Source organism: Bombus fervidus, chromosome 7, assembly GCF_041682495.2.
Source record: "Bombus fervidus isolate BK054 chromosome 7, iyBomFerv1, whole genome shotgun sequence".
NCBI classification, from domain to species: domain Eukaryota; kingdom Metazoa; phylum Arthropoda; class Insecta; order Hymenoptera; family Apidae; genus Bombus; species Bombus fervidus.
In genome coordinates this window covers 16496631-16518201 of record NC_091523.1, presented here as the reverse complement: position 1 = coordinate 16518201, position 21571 = coordinate 16496631, and the positions used below count along the sequence as shown (strand labels likewise).

The following is a 21571-nucleotide window of genomic DNA, read 5'->3' as shown; positions in this document are numbered from 1 at the left end:
CCGCTGGATTTCAGTACATGTGGGTGATGCCATCGAGTAGCGCCAGGTGCGCGCAACTTCCACGGGCGGCGGACAAGGTGCCATATTATGCGGCGCTCAAGAAATTTCGCGATTACTTGAACGGCACGATCTCTCATCTGGACGAGTCCGACATAGTGTTCGCGGACTCGAAGCTGAAGAAGAAGGAACAGGAGGCGATCGAGGACAAGAAACCGGCGTATTGCGAGGAGCTTACGAACGAAGGAGAGAGCAGGATCACCGACATGAATGGAACTGTCATCAAACAAGACTCAAATTGCCAAATACCTGGCAAGAAGAAAAGAGGCAGGCCAAAGAAGATCAAGAATCCGGAAGATCAACCACCGCCCGATCCCGAGAAATTAGACGCGAACGGGGAAGTGATAAAGAAACGACGGGGGCGGCCGAAGAAGATTCATCAACAACAAAAGCAACAGGAGCGGGAGATCAGAGAACGAGAACAACAGCAGCAACAACAACAGCAACACCAGGGTATGGGTCATCTCGGAGACGGTTACGGTACCGTGGTACCCAATTGTTTCTCGCCGCCGAAGACGTTCGCGCATATGGCTCCGTACCCTCAACCGATGAACGATTCTGGATACTACGGCCAAGGCATCAACGACAGTCCGTACAGTATAAATGCGAAACAGAGCCCGGTACATTTACAGCACTACAGCCAAAGTCCGAAATCCATGTCGCTCTCGTTTACTCATTCCGATCTATCCTCGGAGATCAATACCGCGATCTCTTCGGAGAACAATTTGGAGCCTTCGCCATTGACCTCCCCGAGCGTCGAACACCCAGACTTCGAGCCACCTACCAGTATCTCTCAACAAAATATGAACAACGATCATCGTCAGTACAATCCGGCCGGAAACGGCGACAATACGGGCCATCACGGTAGTCCAGGAACGCCGTCTCATCCGAGTTACACCAGCTACATGGGTTACCACGAGCAAACCTCCGACCCCCACAATCCCCATCCCCATCAGACCACGCCGACACCGTTGAGTCAAACTACCGACGAACATTCGCATCACTCGCATCCCACTCCTCCGCATACGCATCCCCATACGCCGACACACGCCTCGATGTCGCCTCATCATCCGCACGAACAGTACGCCATGAAAAGGAACACCGGACAGGACGTGGCCTCGAAAAGTCTCAGCGACCTGGAATCTCTAGTCGATCAGATACCGAGCATAGCCGATGGGGGTAGCCAACGTTTGCAACACACGCATCCCGGAATGACCGACGATGGATCTCTGGCGGAAAAAATGGAAGCGCATCATCAGTCTTATTTGTCGGGATTCTCCGGTATGCCTAACGCTGGCATGTCCAATTACAGCCCTCCCTTGGCGCCTACCGGTGCGATCTATCCATCTTCGTTGCACCATTCTCCCAACGACGGTTACGGTTCTCTTTACGGCATGAATGGACGTCAACATCAAGATTCGCAGCAGCAACAACAACAGCAGCAGCAGCAGCAACAACAGCAGCAACAACAACAGCAGCAGCAGCAGCAGCAACAACAACAACAACAGCATCAACAGCAGCAGCAGCAGCAACAGCATAGTAAATCTTATACCGTCGAAAATCTAGCGTCTAGCAATTACACGCCGAGCATGAGCCACGGACATCCTGGTAACTCGTATCCGAATATAATTCCCGGACCTCATTATCCCGTGCCGATGGGATCGACGAACGGGTATCTTTTTGGTGGCCTTGAGTCAAGCTTGATGCAACGCACCTACGGGATGAGCGGTATGAGCGGCATGGGAGGAATGCACCCATCCCTCGGTCACATGGCCAATCCTTATTCCTACAATGGTTCGTATTCTAGTTCCTTCGACGCCTATCCGGCGCCGCCAGCAGGGATTCACGCGCCCAGCGCCAATTATCCCGGCGGTTACGCGAGCGTTGGTAGCGCGACGCCAGGTACTTCTACGCCACCGTCTTACCTTCCTTCCCATCACAGACCGTCGGTCGACCTCGCTTACGACGGTGTATGATAATCGATGTAAAGCTATTATTCGACGTACATACGCGCACGCTCACACACACACACACGCTCGCATTCGCCCTCGCGCGCTTGCGCGCGCGCGTTTACACAAACACGTACACAAATACACGCACAGACAGACATACAGACAGACAGACAGATAGACAGACATACAGACGGTCAGACAGACAAACAGACAGACGAACGGACAGAACGAACTGGCAAACAAGCAGACGATTCGAGCGCTACGTTTATCTTTTCTACGTATTTTTACACGTTTAGGATCCGCCGGAACGATCGTCTCTTTCTGGCGCGACTTGCTACTGCGATTTGCGCGCCCGTTTTTCTTCCTCTTTCTCCTTTCATCGATCTCTCCGAGCTTCTTTACGCTTTCCTCGAATCTCCTGTACCTTTGATCGCGTGTTTTCGTATTCACTCGGAACTCTTCCCTCTCCCGATTTTTCCCCCTTCTTTTCTTTTTCATCCGGCTAGATCAACGATTACGCCGCGAGTAGCAACGGGCGCACGGTTCGAAACCGCGATGGCAACCGCTATGAGAAGGAAAAAGAAAGGGAAAAAGCCGGTTCTCGCACGCGCTACGCAATCAGGCTGTCGAATTATGTAAATGCGTTAATAGGGTTTCGAAAGTGGCGTGCTCGTCCAGATGCTATTTGTCTCTTTTTCGCAGTGATCGCGCATCGATCGTCGATAATGGGAGAAGTCGAACGTTGAAGTTTCGCTTCTTTCCATCGTTTTCTAACGTTATACTGTTACGCTTTCGTTATTGTTGAAGAATATTCCGCTGTTTCGCTTCACTGGCAAACATGTGCGATCTGTTGCTGTTTCAACGAATCGGTATACATTTTTCTCCGAACGTCGCTCGTTAAAACATGCAAAAGTTTTACGTATTTACGCGTGTATTCGTCCTTATTTTATCCTCTTTTTCCGTTCCTTTCGTTGTATGAGAGAAGGTATGCAGTTTGTACGCGTCGAATCGTTTACGTCACGTTATTAACTGTAATCGTTATGTCCACGAGTGAGACTGCTATTCGATAAACGGTAGCGTTCGACCTTCGTGTTGAAGCATTTTTTACGAACCAATGGACGAAATATATCCGAATTAACGGAATATGTATACACGTTCGCGTTGAAACATTGACCGGTAATCGTAGCGATGCGCTAGTCGCAAAAATGTAATTCGCGAAATGTCGGTCGACACACTACCGAGATAGAAAGTACGACTTTCGATGATATTCCTAAAAGAATTTGGAAATATTTTCTGTTCGCGGTGTAACAAATGCGATGTCGTAGGTATACGACTGCTGCATCCTATACAGCTATGTATATGCGTGCGTTACAGTGTATGATACGTTACATCAAAGCAATAGCGCATACACGCGTGTGCACATGATTAATTGCAAACTGTATATGTTTAATGCGAATCTAGTCAATTCGATTCGTTGAATCGTGGCGGTTTATCGCAATCGACCGAGTAATTTTACACGCGGATTAAGTCGGGAAAGAAAACTGACCTATCGATAGAGGTACTGAATTTCGCGCGATTTCCCTTCCGCTCGTACGGACAGAGAAGAGACTCGACTGAATCGCGATCGACGTTTACCCATCACAAACGAATACTTCACCGCCTTCGTTGTATTCTCGCGTATAGCCTACTTTCAACGTGTTATTTTTTATCGTCTGTATTCCAACATCAAACAGTGCGATCTTCTTTTCGATCGTCAAATGACATTCGTTGTAATTTATATTCGTTATAATTTCGCGGATATTTTTTTAATTTAATCGGTATACACGAAACAGAAATAGAAACGTGTAAATGGTCGAAAAGTCTCGCGATCTCTCTGTCTGTACGCGTTGGTCGAACGAATCGCGAATAGTTTGAGCAGTAAAAAAGTTAAAAAAAAAAAAAGAAAAGAAAAAATTAAAAAACGGGAGAGAGATGGGTCGCGAAAGAAAATCTCTCGATAGTCGATTCGGTAGGCATCCTCGCTTTCGTACCTCGCACTCGCTACAGCCATAGCCATAATCGTTCTCGTTGCAATTTGTTTATCGATTAATGCATATCGGTTAATCGTTGACTATCGACGTCGCTGTGAAATGTCATAGGTTACCGTGATTTTTATAGTTATCGCGTTATGTTGTCTCTCGTTAATTGTATATTTCATCGCTGCGTTTCGAGTAATCGAGAATTACAGTGTTTTTATCGATACACGATCACAAACAGTCGATGTAGATGTATGCCATAACCGACATCCTCTTTTGTCGCTAATCAATGCTGTAAAATTGCGCATCTGGCATGATTATACGCAAAGAAATAAATATACGCACGCGTACGTGTACACGATCGTACATAAACAAGTGGAAAGAGAAAGAGGAAGAAAGGAAGAAAAAGATGAAAGAGAAAAGGAAGAAAGAAAACGAAAGAGATATACGTATACGCGTGTACGCGTTCACGTGCCTATACTTATAGAATACACATACAAAGTATAAATATTATATATTGACTATCTACGATAAGCGAGAAACATTTATCGAGTAATCACATAGGATGTGTTGAAACATTTAAAATGATGCACAGGGTATAGATGAGAAAATCGTTGATATAATAACTGATGTCTATATAATGAATGTTTCTTTTGTTCTATCGGCCTCAAGGACACAAAGCGCGTACGATCGACAATTAATCTATGGTAGATGTTTTTCAGAATCCATTCCGATTCAAAGGGGACGGTTTTAGTATAAGTGTCGTCGGTGTTAATCGTTCGTCGATAATGAAACGAAACGAAGAAAAAAATGAAGGGAAGAAAAAGATGGAAGCAGGGAAACGGAAATGAACGTATACCGTGCCGAACGGAACGAACCATCGCTACGAATTAATCGATACCTTTCGATTAATCGAATCAATCGATTGTAAATTGATCGCTAAGAATTAAGTATTAAGTATAAATATATTATACAGATTTAAGTGGTTTCGCTGTTGATCGTATCGAATAATAATAATAATAATAATAATAATAATAATAATATTAATATTAATAATAATATTAATAATAATAACTATAACAATAACAGCAACAACAAGAAAATAATAATAATTAATAATTAATAACAATAATAATTAATAATAATAAAACGAGAAAAAAGAAAGAAAATCGAAAGAAAAGAGAGGAAAAAATTTCGAGCGTAAGCGAGTAAGAGAGCTTGGGCCAAAACCGGCCTCCGACATATTTTTTAATCGCTTGGAACCCTCTATTATTCTACCTTTTAAACTTAACGGTGTGAATGTCCAGCCGACCGATCGATCGATCGATCGATCGACCGATCCGTCGATTCGTGGCCGAAAACAGTAATCGACCGCTCGCTCACTCGCTTCTATCTTAAACCACACTTCTCTGTCATAATTCTCATTATCAGCATCGTATCGATCGCTCGGATTATTGAGATGTGTTCTATATCGACCAACAACGTACAAGTACTTGCGGAGTATTTATAACTGTTCGTACAACGCGGGAAAGAGGGGCAACGTATCTTACGTTATTTTTTGCAATTTTTATTTCGTTCCTCTTTTCCTATATCCTGCCCCCCCCCCTTCTCTTCCTTTTTTACGTCACTCGTTGGATCAACGATTTCTCGCCTTAAAATTGATTCGCGATAATCCTCCAGACGCTTCGTTCGAAACTACGTCATTCTTCCTTTCGCATCCATCCTTTTCCTTCGCCATTAACGCTCGCTTTTCGTCTTTTCTTTTTCGTACTCGCCTTCTTTCTTTATTTTCTTTATCATCGGATCGGGATTACACGAAAAATCAAACTTAAAAACATTTCATTCGGATCCTTTACACGTGCAACGAACTTGCAGATTTTACTTATAACTTTCGAACAAAGCAAACAGAGAAAAATAAAGGAACCGAGAGCTCGGAGAGGACAAGGAAGGAAAGAAAGTAGAATTCGATCGTTCGTTCGATCAACGAATAAGAGTAGAACCAATTCGATATAAATATTCGTTTTCTTTTTCAATTTTTACTGCGAGTTCCAGCTCCTTTTGATTAATCGACAAATTTTCTCCAACGATCGTTGATAACGATTAAATAACATGCTTGGAAATTCGAGTCGCTCGTATTTTCGTGTATGATCGTTTTGCACGAAAAAATGTTCGATCGAACAAAGTAGCGATAATATCGTACCGTGCATGTTGGAATTGAGCAATGGCGAATGCACTGCAAACGCTCGTTTAAATGCACACTGTTTTCTCGCTTCGACAAATTCGTAACATCCTTGCTGGTTGTTCGTTTGTTCGTTCTTTCGTCCATTCGTGATGTTCCAGATACACGAAAATTCGGGCTGTTTCTTTCGTTCGAAGGAACGAATCGATGTACGCTTAACGATCATAAACGTAGCATAGTTGGATTCGTAATTCTAAATGTTGTGTGTTGCGTTATTTGCCATGAAAGTCGGTCGGTAAACTAAACTGTACTCGAAAGGTGCATCGGTTACCCAACGATTTATTTTTTACCAACCGTGCACACGAATTCGATTGCTGATTCTTCGATCGAATGTGCGATCGTCTCTATTACCAATAAACGATACGTTTTTCTTCAAAACGAGGAATACTCTTTAAAATACACGTCTGTTTCGGTATGCAGCATATTCTCTTTTGAAGAAATAGAACGTCGCATGTATTCGATTATCCACATCGAATATTCAAAATTACAAAGTTCGTTATCAAATTTGAAGTACCGATCCTCTATTGGCTGTATGTATGTGTATGTATTGCTGCTTGTATGCATGTACACACATGTATATACACATGTAAAGCTTAAAGAGCAATTCCAGTTCTTGTGCAGAAAAAATTATCTGGGAACATCTATCAATTCGGACGATTTAACGAATTAAAAGACAAAGATACAGATTTCAAATAAATTCCTTTATTCTACTTAATTCATAGTATATAATTCGAAATATAGTGGTTCGATCGCGACGTCCCACGATCTGCAATTTTTAATGAAATGTGAAATTCAAAAATAAAATATTTGCTGTCACTTACCGTCACGAATATGACTTCGAAGTTTGCCAGACTAACGTATAAGATTGATGCTAATTGTTATTTCGTGTTTTCTCGACTCTTTCTTGATTGCTTTGACTAGCTTTGCGTACACGTACAGAGAACGTAATTTATGATATCGAATCTTTCCAGTAAAAGGAAATCTTTAACAATCTATTACCGCTTCGTTAGAATCCTGTTTAGCATCCTTTCAACAATCATATTGCAGTCAGTTTCGTTGTTACTGTCCAAACATAATTGTAACGATATTATCGAGAGAATGATCAGTGTCGTGCAAAACCACCATTGGAGAGAAAGAAATACCGAAGTCGTCAGTATGCGTTGAATTGTGTGATATGTGAATGAATGAAATCGCATTATGCAATCCTTCTTGTAAATTTTAAATATAACGAATCCTGTGAAAACATTTTTCTCTTTTTGGACTCACTTTACCTGAGTCATTGGCAGTTTGTGTCAAAAAATAAATTGATTCGTTAAAAGAAAATTGTCCTGTGTTTATTATTTCCAACAGTTCGTATATCTTCAAAACTTAAATGAAGAACAAAAAACATTTAAAAAATATACGAACTTTCATTTAGTTAATGTGTTGATTGTTCTTTAAAAATATAATTATTGGATTTATCTAGAAATATTATGACAAAACTAAAAAATGATATAGTCCAATAGTAACGAGTAATGAGCAATCAAACTAAAAGAATTTATCCCGCCATCTATCGAGTAGACGTAGAAATATACGTTTTCGCGTTTGGTCTATATATTATTTAGTTCGTGCTCCGTAAAACACAAAGAGTGTTGGATAATTTGTGTTCATCAGTGTCGTAATTATAATTTCAATTTAAAATGCCGCTGGAAAATCTAGACGAAGAGGGTTTAGAAAAGAATCCCAAATTGGAGTTGGCTCAAACTAAATTCTTATTGAGTCTACCAGAGCATAAGGATGATCCATTTTTAAAGAACAAACTATTAGATGCCATTAAAGCAGACGGTGAGATAGCATTTTTGCTTCTTCAGTTAACAATTTTAGTTTATCTATACAACAGTGAATTTTACTTATAATAAAATAAATATTTGATATTAAAAATATAATTAATACTTTTATGCAAGTTGAAACTAAGAAAACTACCATGACACTTAACATAACCTTTTTATTGCTGACTATTCCTTTTCATAGTATTACCCTTGATTCAATAATTTCCTACCTTTCTATTTGAAAATCTCATTTTCTTTTTTTTTCTTTTTTTTTTCTCGTTACTGTTCAATAAACTCTCAATTCATTTTTTCTTTCGTTAGATATGGCTCCATTCTATGAAGAAGTTTGTAAAGATTTGAATTGGCCAGTCGATGATAATCTTTTAGCTACAATGAAAGCTAAGAATATGGAACAACTGAAAGAATTAGATGATGCAATTGAAGATGCTGAGAAGAACTTAGGTGAAATGGAAGTCAGAGAAGCCAATCTTAAAAAGTCAGAACATTTATGTAGAATAGGTGATAAGGAAGGTGCAATTTCGGCATTTAGAAAAACTTATGATAAAACCGTATCGTTAGGACATAGACTAGACATAGTATTTCATAATATTAGGATTGGATTATTTTATCTAGATCATGATCATGTTACTAGAAACATAGAGAAAGCTAAAAGGTACGTATGTATTGAAAAATAGGATGAATGTAACAGAATGTAGGTACCACTATTTTATTTCAGTTTAATAGAAGAAGGTGGTGATTGGGATAGACGAAATCGTTTAAAAGTATATCAAGGGACATACTGCATAGCAGTACGTGACTTTAAAGAAGCTGCAACTTTCTTTTTGGATACAATTAGCACGTTTACTAGTTACGAACTGATGGACTATAATACATTTGTGAGATACACTGTGTATTTAAGCATGATAAGTTTACCTAGAAATGAACTTAGAGATAAGATTATCAAAGGCTCAGAAATTTTGGAAGTACTTCATAGTAATCCAGATGTAAAAGATTACTTATTTTCTCTATATAATTGCCACTATACTGATTTCTTTAAAAATCTAGGTATTAAGAACTTCCATTTCAATATTAAAACTTGACAATTTCATACTTTATTTGTTATTATGTATGAATATGGTTTCAGCACACGTCGAAGGTTTGTTGCGTAGAGATTATTTAATTTTCCCACATTATCGGTACTATGTTAGAGAGATGCGCATTCTCGCATACACGCAACTTTTAGAATCTTATAGATCTCTTACACTTCAATACATGGCTGAAGCATTTGGCGTTACAATAGAATACATTGATCAGTAAGCTTGGCAAAATTTTTTCTCTGCTAGTATAATGTGCATTTAATTATTATTTCAACTATTTTTTGCAGGGAATTATCGCGTTTTATCGCTGCTGGAAGATTGCATTGTAAAGTTGATCGTGTTGGTGGGATAGTTGAAACTAATAGACCAGATAATAAAAATTGGCAATATCAGGCTATGGTCAAACAAGGAGACTTGCTGCTTAATAGGGTTCAAAAGTTATCGCGTGTTATTAATATTTAATTATATAAAGAATAAATCGAAATATCAAATTTTAAGATCTACTTATTGTCTGGTGCGTTCTTAAAAAAATCTGAAGTTCTTTTTATTACCCACGATTTTAATTTTGTATTAAAGACTTAATATAATTAACAATTTTTATGATAAAAATATATGCGTTGAATGTAATCCCTAATAAATCCTAGTTGCGATTTTTCCTTCCCTTCTAAATTCTGAATCAGCCCTTTGAAAACATTCCCTACAGTCGTAGGGACAGTCGTCCTAATCCCTAATTGTTCTACAATGATCATAATCCCTACAATCGTTAGGATACCTGCAAAGGTGAAAACCTAGAGGACGATAATGGCTCGATTTCTTTTTAAATATTTAGTTGCTCCTGAACGCTAGTCAAGAGAACATCACGTAGTTGTCATTACTATTTCCTCTAATTACAAGGCTATATTCTAGCTTGTATTCTAACTTGACAACGTTTGAAGATAAGTTCTTTCTTTAATAACTTCGCGATTGATATTAATCTCCCTATCGAAATATATGTAAATATATCATTTTTATAACGCGTACAAAATATTTAAACCTCTGATATTTTCAGAAGAACGTTATAATAAAATAAATATCTATTGAAAATAGGTCGAAGAAAAGCTAAACGAGAAGCGCCACAAAAAAAAAAAGCGATCGTACCTATGGATATACAATTCACGTGTCCATTTTGTAATCATGAGAAGTCGTGTGAAGTTAAAATATAAGTTTTAATGCATCGTAAAATCAGATTCTAGTTATGAAGAACATTATTTGTTACATTTTATAATGATTTTAGGGACAAACGTCGAAAGACAGCAAAAATTTCATGTCAAATTTGTTTAGAATGTTTTCAAACCAATATTAATTAACACCTATTGCACAACATAGAAAAGTTTGACGTTCCTTTTTTACATAATTGACTTGTTGTATAAACTATATATTTGATATGTATCAACGATCTTTTTTAATCATGAAAGCAATGATTTTAATCAATAAAGTATGAATGATATTTTATTGTATATATATATATATATATATATACAATTAATAAATCTATGTAAAATGTTAATTCAAAGATACAACTGTTTTGTAGCAAAAAAATTGTAAAAAATATAAATATATTACTAATGAAAAGTTAAAAACGTTATTACATGCACGAAATCACATAACTATATCAAACTTTGATTTATATTTATACCGATGCAGTTACACAAAATTTTATTGTTATTCAATTTATGGATCGATAAAGTAACATTTTGAAACACGCGCTGAATCTGACTTTCTCGAGGTAAGAAATGACGTTACTTTTAGCTACATACATACATTGTTCACCGATGTTTACCACTTAGCAATAGATAAGCAAATGTGCACGTTACGATAATAGCCTTTAAACGGAATTCGAAGCAGTTTATCTGTATAGTGCATAAATTCTTTTGCTGAAGTACGTGATAATTAATACTTTGCTCCTTTCTTTTACGAGAAGTGAAAATTGCATGTAAGATCGCAACTAATCTAGTTAATTATTTTCGAGCTGCGGTACGAGTATTTCATGAACTTGCATGACGTTCGTTTTGGTCGTCATCGTCCAAAAATACCAAAAGACTTTATCGTATAAAGATCGATTGATGTGCAACCGTAAAAATTAAGCTGTTTAATTCAATATAAAATTGTGTTTGACATCGTTACGATGGATAAAACAGTAACAATAGGTGACGGGTGGGAACTGCCACCTCTTCGTAGTTTATATGATTTTCTCTTGGAATCCTCACGTTTCCAACTACCTAATTTTAGAGATTTCGAAAAATGGGGCAACAGAGTAGCGAATAATCTTGTGTATTATCAAACCAATTATCTTTATATGTCCATTGCTATTTTATTGGTTGTAGCGTAAGTATAATAATGATATTTATAAAATATATATATAATGAAGATTTCAAAATTGTTTGATAATGTACATTAATTATTTAGATCGGTGCATCCAATGAAGATGATTATTGGTATATCAGCGCTCATGGCAGTGTGGGCTGAATGTACTTATTTGTTTACCGAAAAAGAATCATTGCTTAAATTCAAAAGAACCTATCCTCAAGTTGGAGTAATTCTTACTATTATTTGTGTAGCTTATGTTCTTTATACTATAAACTCAGTCCTTCTCGTATTATTTGGTATTTTACTCTCATTTTGTGGTAAGTTTTTTTCCATATAAAGAACAGTACCGAGAAAAGTATTTTTCCATTATGGAGTTCTGAAATCAGTTATAAAAATCCAAAAATGATTGATTGATCTGTATTAATATATTGTTAATATTTTAGTGACCTTTATACATGCATCTTTGAGATTAAGGAATGTGAAGAACAAATTTGTTAACAAGATTGAGGGTATGGGACTCAAACGTACGCCAATGGGAATTGTCTTAAATTGTTTTGGTATGAAAGAAGAACTCTTTACATAAATTCGTAGTCAGATGTTAAAGAGAGATGTACTTTTGTGAATTGATTATGGATATATATAATATATATGTATATATATATATACATACATATATATGTTTTTGACATTTAAGTTATTCATTGTTACTCTTAGCTTCATTGCTCTTAAGAATAGGAACATTTTCTTCTATATATTCTAATGCTGAGATATAATACAAAATGCAATTTAAGTATTGTTATAGTTGAATAACAATATTGTGGCTTATGCAATATATAATTTCCTTCATAAATTTACTTACATTATAGATACAAATATGTTAACATTTTAAAGTGATTAATGTCAATAATTTACATAGGATATATATGTATGACCTGTGATCTTGTAATACAAAATTGAATTATTATTTATTAAATCTATATGGTAACCTTACATAATTCTTAAAACCACATATTTCATTTATTTTGTATTTTAACATAGTTATATACATGGTATGTTTATTAAATATATTTTTATTCTCGAATATTAGAACCACATTTAACGTACAAAGATGACATATCACTAATATTCAATGTATGAAAAAAGAAACTATTTTATAATATTTTTATATGACATTAATTATTCTTCTATATTTCATGATCCTAGTTTGTATCAACACACCATTTATTGCTACATTTAATTTTCCATTACTTTCTCATTTCATTACGCAGAACATGAGACCGGTATAACTTTACGTACACAAACAACGTATACTCACTCGGTTCACTAGTAATCTGCTTCATACAACAAATTGTAACAACGTTTGGCAGTGAATATGTGTCAATAATATTTGGATGCTGCTTAAAGTCACAAAAAAATGCTTTTGGACAATTAGGTAAGAACTACATATTTAAAATGTTTCGTAAATTTGCAAATAAAACTACATTATTAATTTACTTAAATAAGACCTAATTTAACATTCATTTATTTATATATATATATGTATCTATCTAAAGTAATAATTGTATTTAAGTATAGCGCTTCTTTACAACGAACAGATATAGATCATAAATTTTCATAATTATTTAAAATATGGTGAATATAATTTTTATAGAGTAATATAATTAAATAATTCTATTTTATATAAATCTTACAACATATGTAAAATAAGGATAAAATAAGTACTATGCAATGTATAATTTTTTTATTGAAAAATATAAATAAAACTTTTGTTCGGTTTTTTAAAATTTCTCTATCTCTTATGTGAAGATACATTGACAAGTAGTTTAGAAAATTTTTAATACAAAATGTTCGAAACTGTCTTGGGGGAACAAAAGAGTATATGTAAGAATATATCGTAATAGTATAGGAAGCATACTGAACTGTCTCATATAAGAAGGAAGAAAAAGATACAAGTTTCTCAAAATTTATATTGATGCATTCTAATTCCTGTCATTAAAAATGAATGTTATAACTTTGTTGTTATTTGCATAAAAGTCAATTAAACTGTTATGATTCATTCTACTGTACATTTCATCGAAAATATTTAATTGAAATGTGACTATTATAACGATAGTAGTGAATATTTAGGACATTCACTTGATTGTTTAAGACAAATAGGATTATTACAATTACACATAAATGGTAATTGAACATGACAGTGTCTTTCCATATATATATATATATATATATATGTCCTATTTGTATATATATATATATATATATTAAGATACGTAATTTTTATCAAACTTATGATGTATTCCATAATGCAGTAGTTAAAAGGAAATACTTTCGCTATATTTTATCTGTAAAAAGCACAACATATTTCGTTACTTTAATATGTTACTTCATTAATTAAAATATATACGCATACTTACCTAACCAAAGATTACTATATCTTTGTTATAAATACTGTATTTGCTGGAAATAAAATCGTATCCGATAAATATATCTGTGGAGAAAGTGCTCCGATATTTGTTTTTGGAAACGGCACTAAATAAGTATGATCGGTTGATGAGTAACCCATACTCTTCATTGTATTTATGAAATCCTAAAGAAATAAAGATTAATGTGTATTTTCATTTATCGTTCCTAAGTACATTATTATTAATAAGTTCATTGTACTTACCTCTATAGTATCTGTAGCAGACATTGATATCGTTTCTTTCTTACCATTTGGCAGTCTTAAACAAAGTCTTATAGCAGATGTACTATCTATATAAACAATATATATATTTTTATTAACCTCAAGAAATCATATGAATAAAAGATAAAATGCAATAATTTTTTACCAGTTTTCTTGCTCAGAGTGGACTTTAGTTCGTATGATCGTTCGTCCTAGAATAATATTTGTGAATTATTCGGCATTATACAATATTAAATTGTATGTGCTAACTTCAATATACCTTTGAACTTTCTATTTCTTGTTTCTTTTCGTTTAATTCGTCCAATGCATTCAGTCTTCTTTTTTTAATTATGTTTCCAAATGTATCAGTTGACATACTTGTACTTGAACTTTGAATAGTTGTCATATCATTCTTAATATCTATATTACCTGTATAATAATTATGTAAACAAAATACATATATTTAAGAAATGTCATATATTAGAATACATTAAATGTGTGCTGTAATTGACAAGTACTGCTCACCTGAATTATTTAAATTATCAATGGTGTGCTTAAACGCCTTAACAGTACTACTACTACTACAATCCTATAAATATATAAATACATGAAGAAACAAAGTATTGAAATTAACTATTTAATTAAAGAATGAAAAATCTTTTTCTACACATACTGAAGAATTAGATGTAGAACTTCCTTCCGTTGCTGTGGCAGTACAGTTATTCCATTTTTTAGAATGAATTGAGTTGCTTGATACACATTCTGGTGATGAATGAGAGCTCAACATATCATTTAATGCAGACATTAAAATATCTACTGTAATGTGATTGTAAGTTTTCATACATTCTCCTGTTCTAGGATCTATTACTGCTAAATAAGGATATTCATATACATCATAAAGATGCACATAACGACTTCCATCACTTGTATTTGACAAAACCTATTTAAATTTGCAATAGTATTAAATGAGTCTTTTTCCTTTGATAAAATTTAAATACAAGTGCTTTATGATAACTTACTTGCCAGAAAACAAAATGATCCTTTACAATTCCTTGAATCTGTTGATTGGACCATACATCTCTGTTAAGGATTTGACAAGAAAATTCTTGAGGATTTTGAACATTTACAAGTAACCAACGGTTTAATGATTTAGCGTGTTCACGAGCTTCCATAAAGGAACCCAGAAAGAGAATACTACATGGTGGTCGAAATAAATCTTCCAATCTTTTTGATTTACAGTAGGATATTTGTTTAACACCAGCTTTTCGAGTCATTTCTTCTTCTTGTCGTTCTATATTAAGTACAAAATGATTATACTATATACATAATCGCATTATGTATGTATATGTTATCTACTATTTAATAAGATGATATTCACGGGTTTCTACAGCAAAATCTCTAAATCTGTCAAATACATTAGTCGATAATCTTGGAAGGGAACATATTGGACCAGATGGCACTAATACTTCTTGCACAGGTAAAATAGGAGGTCTCACTTCTGGTTCCGGATCAGCCGTACATAATGGTTCAGGTGGTTGACTACCATCAAACATTAAACTTATTGCAGTTTCCACATTTCCATCAGCTAATGACAAATATTGGCGAGCTGTTGCCTCATTCTCCCCTTAAATTAACATAAAATAACTTATTAATGTAAGTTAAACATAAATTAATTTCAAATTATTTATTCACCAATTTTTTAGATAACAAATCTCTGTACAAAACGGGAACAAGTTTCGTAATCCTTAATATGTTATTAGATTGGTATATTGCTTACCCGTTACTTCTATAAATTTTTCAATCAATTCTTGATCCATTATGACTCTAGGTTACAGAAATGCATCAAATAAAATGCGTAAATATTAACATCATTCGTAGGTTAATACCAATTACACAACATTTCGAATTGTTTTGTATTTATGAATGGTTTTCTATTTAAATCAGCCATAAATTCAATAGACCGTGATCTTTACATTCTAACGACGCGAAGCGTATATGAATTTCTGACTTCAATCCAAAAAACGGTTGTCTGCACTGGGATTATGCGATTGTGCGATTCAACATTCAACCATTCCAAAGAGTAGGGTTGACGATTCCATTTTAACCATAGAGAAAATGTAAGATAGATCCAGTATCAATACATTTTTATGTCATATGATTTAAAAACAATATATGTTGTCAGTCATAGCATTATTTCTATGTGGCTACGAATGTAATAGGACGTATTACTGATGTTGCATATATTACACTATTAATGATTGAAATTGAGATTGAATATGACTATGAAATTAAAGATTTAAAAAGGGATAAACAGAAGCAAAAATTTTGTATAAATTTACAACCCACCCTATCATGTCATTTTATAATAGTTTATACATTTTATCAGCTTTGCTTGATAGAAAATTAGTCACACTGCAAATAAAATTACTTCCAAATGTTATAATATATATGAACACTAACTTATTATTTATATAATACCAGATAATACATATATTGAGATCTATTTTATATATTACATCTGATTTATTAAGACATAAAATAAATTCTGCTGTATGTTCACTGATCATTGTTATTTATTTTACATTATCAATATTTTTAAAATTTCTTAAATTTTGTTAAAGCTAAGGAGGTTCATAGTCAACGATTATGTTCCATGATGAGAAAACGAACATGATACTAACTCAACATTTCAACTTTTGTTTAATATTTGTGATCAAAATTTCAAACAGAACCTTCTAAAGTTAAAGTGAAATACAAACCTCAAATTAAAGCATGTACTCATTTAGTTCGCGGTTTGTATTACTTATAATGACTAATCTGTATTCTAGCCCTTTTGAAGAGTTGTCTATACTCTTTCGAACAACAATTTTTTGCAACAACATATTTGAATCGAAACGTTAAAACTGATAACTTTTGAAAACGTATTAAACAAGGGTTTATTAGATAAATAATATCGAAAATATACCATGGAAGAATATTTAACCCTAATTCTTAAGCAAAAACACATACGGGTGAACAAACAAAAGCTTGCAAGTAAAAGCCGCTACTTTGCGTCTCTTTTTTCACACAATTTTAATGATTCTCATAACCAGGAACATGTTATTAATTATAACATTGCTGAATATACTTTACAGGTTATTTTTATAATTTATATCAATTAACATAGAAAAATGTTTATGTATTATTGTCATAATTATTTAATTTTTATGCTTTTAGAATTTTGTTGAATGGGTTCACAGTGAAACACGTATAAATATACATTATCAATCCATAAAAGTTTGCCTGCTAAAGTTTATGCAAAATAAACATTTTACACACTTATTGAATTTGTTACAGTTGAGCGCATTGTTTATAGTTGATGAATTAATAAGTGATATTGTAAATATTATAGTTTTACAATGGTTGTCACCGCAGAAAGTAATGGATATATGGTTATTAGCAAGAGAGTTAAACATAAAGGCATTACAAGATATTTGTATGTCTGTCTGTTTAGATAGGTTTGAGGAAATCCCTGTAGATGAACTTGTCAAATTAGCCGCAGATGATTTTGTTCAGTTATTAAACAACGTTAATATAAGAGTTTCCTCAGAATCGTATTTGCAAAATATAAGAAGTAAATGGATGGAGCATCACAGGGTAAATGATATTGATCTTCTATCATATTTATTTACACGTGATCTCTAAAGTATATATAAAATATTTTAACTATAGAATTCAGATATTGCGCATATCAAAGAAAGACGGCAACTTAAGTTTATAAAGGGAACAGTTATTTGTGAAACATTTGAAGATGATACAAGGATTGGGTATTTGTGTACTTGGGACGGTAATGTTTTAAATAAATGTGGACAATTAAAAAGTATTCAATATCCAGACAGATGGTTATTTGGGATGCAAGTTATTAGTAGAGGTGTGCTTCTGTTAAGTTGCACATTTTATTAAGAAACACATTTCTAATCATTGGAAATATTGCTTTAGGTTTCAATGTGTATACAGTAGGAGGAAACGTAGGTTTAGGAGGCACGCAATTTAATAATGTTATTTCACGTTATTGTCTTTTATCTAAAAAATGGTATTACGAATCAACTATGCCAGTTCCAAGAAGGCATATGATTGCTGTGTTTCTTGGTAACAAGTTGGTCATAGTCGGTGGTGTGGGAAAGCATAGATTAAAATTGAATTCAGTCAATATTCTTGATATTCACACAGGTTAAAAATTTACATTATGAAATGTAGAAAATATTCATGAAAGTTCCAACGTTAATGCGCAAACAATTTCAGGTATTTGGAAAGAAGGCATGTATGTTCCTGAGAGTTTTACCAATATTCCTCCTCATTGTGTTCTAAATGGAAAATTGTATGTGTTGAAATCATCCGTTTATATTTATTATCCCAAAGAAGATTATTGGCAAACTATATCGATACGCGATGATGATGTTATTGAAAGAGTAGATACATTTCTTACGTGTAATACAACGCTACTTTTTGAGGGTAAATATTGTATAAAAAGATATTGAAGATATTTTTACTTTTATATTTACATTTATAATAACTTGTAATGATTTTTGTAAGGAGATGATAGTTTAGACGAAATGATTATTACGAGAATCGAGATTACAAAAGACGACTCTGTTTGTGAGAGAGGAGAATGTATAAAACGATCTATAGAGCATAAGGAACTAAGGACGTATGTTGTGGATGTAGAAAGTGATTGTAGGCTTCAGTTAAGATACCTGCAGTCCACTAATATCGGTATAATGATTTTAAATAATGCCTGTCAACAAAATGATAATCAATATTTGCATTTACACACGGAGGAGAGAGACGAGTTCAGACAGTATATTTTTCCACAATATAGTTGCTTTAATATCATAGATCCCCGTACTTTGTACGATACGCGTAATTAAAATCTTTTTACTTGAATACGATGTAAACGACTTTATGAAATCATAAGGGAAGTAGTGAAAGGAAAATAAAAAGTTCGCAACTTTTATATTTGAATCATCTTTTTTATTTATCTGAAATTTTGTAACGGAAGCAGTCTTCAAACATGTATAACACGACAGTGCGTACGATTACATGGAATAAGGATGTACATTTCGGCAGTGTTAAGCTCTTTCGTATAGTCATCCAGCAAGATTGGTTATTGTTGTTTTAACGTACGAGGATGCTGGTTATCCTGCCGAGTCTGACTATCGCGAAAGTTTCCTGTTTGTAATTTAACTGCCGTTTGTGTACGATTGTGTACTTAAAATATGCAAATTCGTGTATACAGCAAAGCTCGTATTAGCGTATAGATCGCGCGTGCTATCCGTATTGCTTAACACTTTGGATTCTTCTTTCATCATATAATGACATGATTTTTTTTTTTTTGCGATATGATAAGCACACAAAAAGTAAATGATAATTTACATATAGAATAGCATGAATACAATAGTTTTCCAATTTCTCTTTTATACACGAGCGTTACGTCGCCTATGACCGCGATTATTTTCAAGTCGCACATTTATATAGTTCATTTTTACAGAGCTTTTTTTTTTTCTCGTATTGTTGTCCTCCCGATAATATTCTAGAAGCTGAAAAGAGACGCATTAAAACAAACAAATAATTAAATTTCGTGAATCGACATGCTATCTTAAAATATACGAGATATGAAACTTTGGATGAGGTAAGGAGGAAGAATAAAAACTGCATATATACACAGATCTTATCAAACCTTGTCGTGTTGCGTTTCGACACGCGTGAAATCAACGATTTCATTATTCGTTGGTAACGTTCAGGGCGAAAGCAGCATTGGTCTCACCCTTCTTGCCGATCGCACGAGCAACATACTGACCCACGTCGCTGGCTGTACATGCTTTGATACGCAACTCGAACGATTTGTCACCGTCTGAACTGAAGAGGTACCTGCTACTAGATTCTGGGAGCGCTTTTCCGTCTTTCAACCACGTTACTGTATCGTCAAGAATAACAATAATGTAATAAATTTAACAAATTTAATAAATTATACAAATTTGGTAAAATTCTGTGCTTCGAATTCTCACGACTAAAATGAACGTTTTCGCTTACCTTTCAGAGGCGCGGTTTCAGTCTTGCATACGAATGTAACCGATTCGCCTTCGCTTACCGTTGCAGATTGTGGGAATGTCGTGAAGACTGGACTCTTCGGTTCCTCATTTGGAACTAAAAGCAAAATACTTTCGTGAACCACTTTCCAGATTTCCATCGATTTCAGATTTCATATCGATCGGTTATCGGCAAGCTATTTGCTGCAAGCTAATAAAATAAATTTTTGAAATGAACGTTAACGTACCAAGTACGTTTAATGTGCACGATGAGAAGCTCTCTCCTGCGTCATTGAATGCCTCGCAGGTATAAGTGCCAGAGTCTTCAGGGAAGATTTCGGCAATGTTCAGTTTATAGATATTAGCCTCGCTGCTGTACTGGAAGTCCTTGCTAGGTTTGATTTCCTTGTTGTTGTGAAGCCAAATCACGTCGAATTTCTTCGCGCCGATTATTCGACAGCTCAAGGTCACGGCTTCGCCATCCTTTACGAACATGCTGGTTACGTGATCTACGATCTTCGGAGGCTTGTCATCGGTCTTTTTCTTCGCGGCTGCATTTGCCATGGCTGCAACGAACACGTTTATTTAATTATTCCGCCCTTTTTCCGTAGTACGGTTTCTCGTTTCACGAGATTACTGTACTTACGTTTCACGGTTAATTTGCAGGAGGTAGTTACGGTGCCGATGCTATTGCTTGCTTGGCAAGTATATTCACCCTCATCCTCAGGGAATACCTCATTGATAACGAGAGTCGCGACTCCGCCTTTGTACTTCAAGCTCATAATTTCCGACGAACTCAGCGTCTAATGGAGCAGAAAGCTTATTAATTTTTATCCTTATAACAAAATAGAATTGTATTAGAAAGTTTGATAGAATTCACACTTATTACTACAAAGTGTTATAGAAGTATTGAATTTTATGAAATTTAAATATCAAAATTCGACGACTGCGATAAGTTCTCCAGTCTTGTTTTATATGTATACATGTAAGTACTTGCCTTGCCATTCTTGGACCAGGTGACTTGTGGTTCTGGATCACCGTCAACGTTTACGTTAAGTTCCAGCTGTTCTCCGTCATTGATAGTAAGATCGCTCAATTTTTTCGTGAATTGCGGTGCTCTCATCGAGTCATCCGGAGGATCTTCAAAGACGATATTTAAACAAAATCAGTTATTAGATAATTCACTTGATCGTATAATTTTTTAGGTGAAAATAACATGTTTGACGTACAGATTAATTCCTTTGTCGTACTTCTAGAACGAGATGGACTACCGGTGCTATCGAGTCCGTATTTCTTGGTATTTCGCTTCTCTGTGCTGGAGTCTGTAGCC

The 21571-nt window shown here is 34.6% G+C and overlaps 6 protein-coding genes across 39 annotated transcripts in view; 4 read left to right on the top strand and 2 right to left on the bottom strand.

Moving 5' to 3' along the window:
- The window catches only part of Tdg (Thymine DNA glycosylase), a 56383-nt gene extending 49504 nt beyond the window's left edge, over window positions 1–6879 (top strand). The window contains exon 9 of the mRNA XM_072007322.1: window positions 15–6879. Within this exon, the coding sequence (XP_071863423.1) occupies window positions 15–2033 (2019 nt within the window). The 3' untranslated portion in view covers window positions 2034–6879. The remainder of the gene's footprint in view (window positions 1–14) is intronic.
- A 978-nt stretch (window positions 6880–7857) lies between these two features.
- On the top strand, window positions 7858–9671 carry Rpn7 (regulatory particle non-ATPase 7). The gene is made up of 5 exons (XM_072007351.1): window positions 7858–8087; window positions 8393–8744; window positions 8808–9136; window positions 9216–9384; window positions 9456–9671. The coding sequence occupies exons 1-5, from the start codon at window positions 7943–7945 to the stop codon at window positions 9628–9630; spliced, it is 1170 nt and encodes a 389-aa protein (XP_071863452.1). The 5' UTR covers window positions 7858–7942; the 3' UTR covers window positions 9631–9671.
- Window positions 9672–10976: 1305 nt separating this feature from the next.
- Jwa (PRA1 family protein Jwa) lies at window positions 10977–13379 on the top strand. The gene is made up of 4 exons (XM_072007360.1): window positions 10977–11532; window positions 11614–11831; window positions 11958–12071; window positions 12783–13379. Exons 1-4 carry the CDS (start codon window positions 11333–11335, stop codon window positions 12839–12841), a joined length of 591 nt encoding a protein of 196 aa, XP_071863461.1. The 5' UTR covers window positions 10977–11332; the 3' UTR covers window positions 12842–13379.
- On the bottom strand, window positions 12782–16089 carry LOC139989213 (UBX domain-containing protein 7). 2 transcript variants are annotated; one of them, XR_011800287.1, is made up of 11 exons: window positions 15954–16089; window positions 15555–15800; window positions 15196–15467; window positions 14850–15116; window positions 14702–14765; window positions 14457–14605; window positions 14343–14388; window positions 14180–14265; window positions 13929–14101; window positions 13777–13856; window positions 12782–13733 (listed from the first exon to the last, which is right to left on the bottom strand). XR_011800287.1 is itself a non-coding variant. In XM_072007350.1 (9 exons), exons 1-9 carry the CDS (start codon window positions 15991–15993, stop codon window positions 13943–13945), a joined length of 1329 nt encoding a protein of 442 aa, XP_071863451.1. In that variant the 5' UTR covers window positions 15994–16089; the 3' UTR covers window positions 13710–13942. The 2 variants fall into 2 exon arrangements, 1 of the variants encoding a protein (XP_071863451.1); XM_072007350.1 differs by having other exon boundaries at window positions 13710–14101.
- A 738-nt stretch (window positions 16090–16827) lies between these two features.
- On the top strand, window positions 16828–19177 carry LOC139989212 (uncharacterized). The gene is made up of 6 exons (XM_072007349.1): window positions 16828–17310; window positions 17393–17812; window positions 17888–18086; window positions 18155–18385; window positions 18458–18667; window positions 18749–19177. The coding sequence occupies exons 1-6, from the start codon at window positions 17143–17145 to the stop codon at window positions 19081–19083; spliced, it is 1563 nt and encodes a 520-aa protein (XP_071863450.1). The 5' UTR covers window positions 16828–17142; the 3' UTR covers window positions 19084–19177.
- Window positions 19165–21571, bottom strand: part of Bent (projectin protein bent) — an 80621-nt gene continuing 78214 nt past the window's right edge. For all 33 annotated transcript variants that reach the window (XM_072007262.1, XM_072007264.1, XM_072007265.1 and 30 more), the window contains 7 exons: window positions 21471–21570; window positions 21239–21381; window positions 20888–21044; window positions 20490–20807; window positions 20246–20359; window positions 19893–20129; window positions 19165–19752 (listed from right to left, as the gene is read on the bottom strand). In XM_072007262.1, the coding sequence (XP_071863363.1) occupies window positions 19936–20129; window positions 20246–20359; window positions 20490–20807; window positions 20888–21044; window positions 21239–21381; window positions 21471–21570 (1026 nt within the window). In that variant the 3' untranslated portion in view covers window positions 19165–19752; window positions 19893–19935. The remainder of the gene's footprint in view (window positions 19753–19892; window positions 20130–20245; window positions 20360–20489; window positions 20808–20887; window positions 21045–21238; window positions 21382–21470; window position 21571) is intronic.

Coding starts and splice junctions, on each gene's coding strand:
- Rpn7 (XM_072007351.1), top strand. CDS start 7,943: ATGCCGCTGGAAAATCTAGACGAAGAGGGTTTAGAAAAGAATCCCAAA. Junction 8,745..8,807: donor AACATAGAGAAAGCTAAAAG/GTACGTATGTAT, acceptor ATTTTATTTCAG/TTTAATAGAAGAAGGTGGTG. Junction 9,385..9,455: donor ACAATAGAATACATTGATCA/GTAAGCTTGGCA, acceptor TATTTTTTGCAG/GGAATTATCGCGTTTTATCG.
- Jwa (XM_072007360.1), top strand. CDS start 11,333: ATGGATAAAACAGTAACAATAGGTGACGGGTGGGAACTGCCACCTCTT. Junction 11,533..11,613: donor GCTATTTTATTGGTTGTAGC/GTAAGTATAATA, acceptor TTAATTATTTAG/ATCGGTGCATCCAATGAAGA. Junction 12,072..12,782: donor AATTGTCTTAAATTGTTTTG/GTATGAAAGAAG, acceptor TTCATTACGCAG/AACATGAGACCGGTATAACT.
- LOC139989213 (XM_072007350.1), bottom strand. CDS start 15,993: ATGGATCAAGAATTGATTGAAAAATTTATAGAAGTAACGG. Junction 15,801..15,953: donor AAAATTTATAGAAGTAACGG/GTAAGCAATATA, acceptor TGTTAATTTAAG/GGGAGAATGAGGCAACAGCT. Junction 14,606..14,701: donor TGATAATTTAAATAATTCAG/GTGAGCAGTACT, acceptor ATTATTATACAG/GTAATATAGATATTAAGAAT.
- LOC139989212 (XM_072007349.1), top strand. CDS start 17,143: ATGGAAGAATATTTAACCCTAATTCTTAAGCAAAAACACATACGGGTG. Junction 17,813..17,887: donor AATGGATGGAGCATCACAGG/GTAAATGATATT, acceptor TTTTAACTATAG/AATTCAGATATTGCGCATAT. Junction 18,668..18,748: donor TACAACGCTACTTTTTGAGG/GTAAATATTGTA, acceptor GATTTTTGTAAG/GAGATGATAGTTTAGACGAA.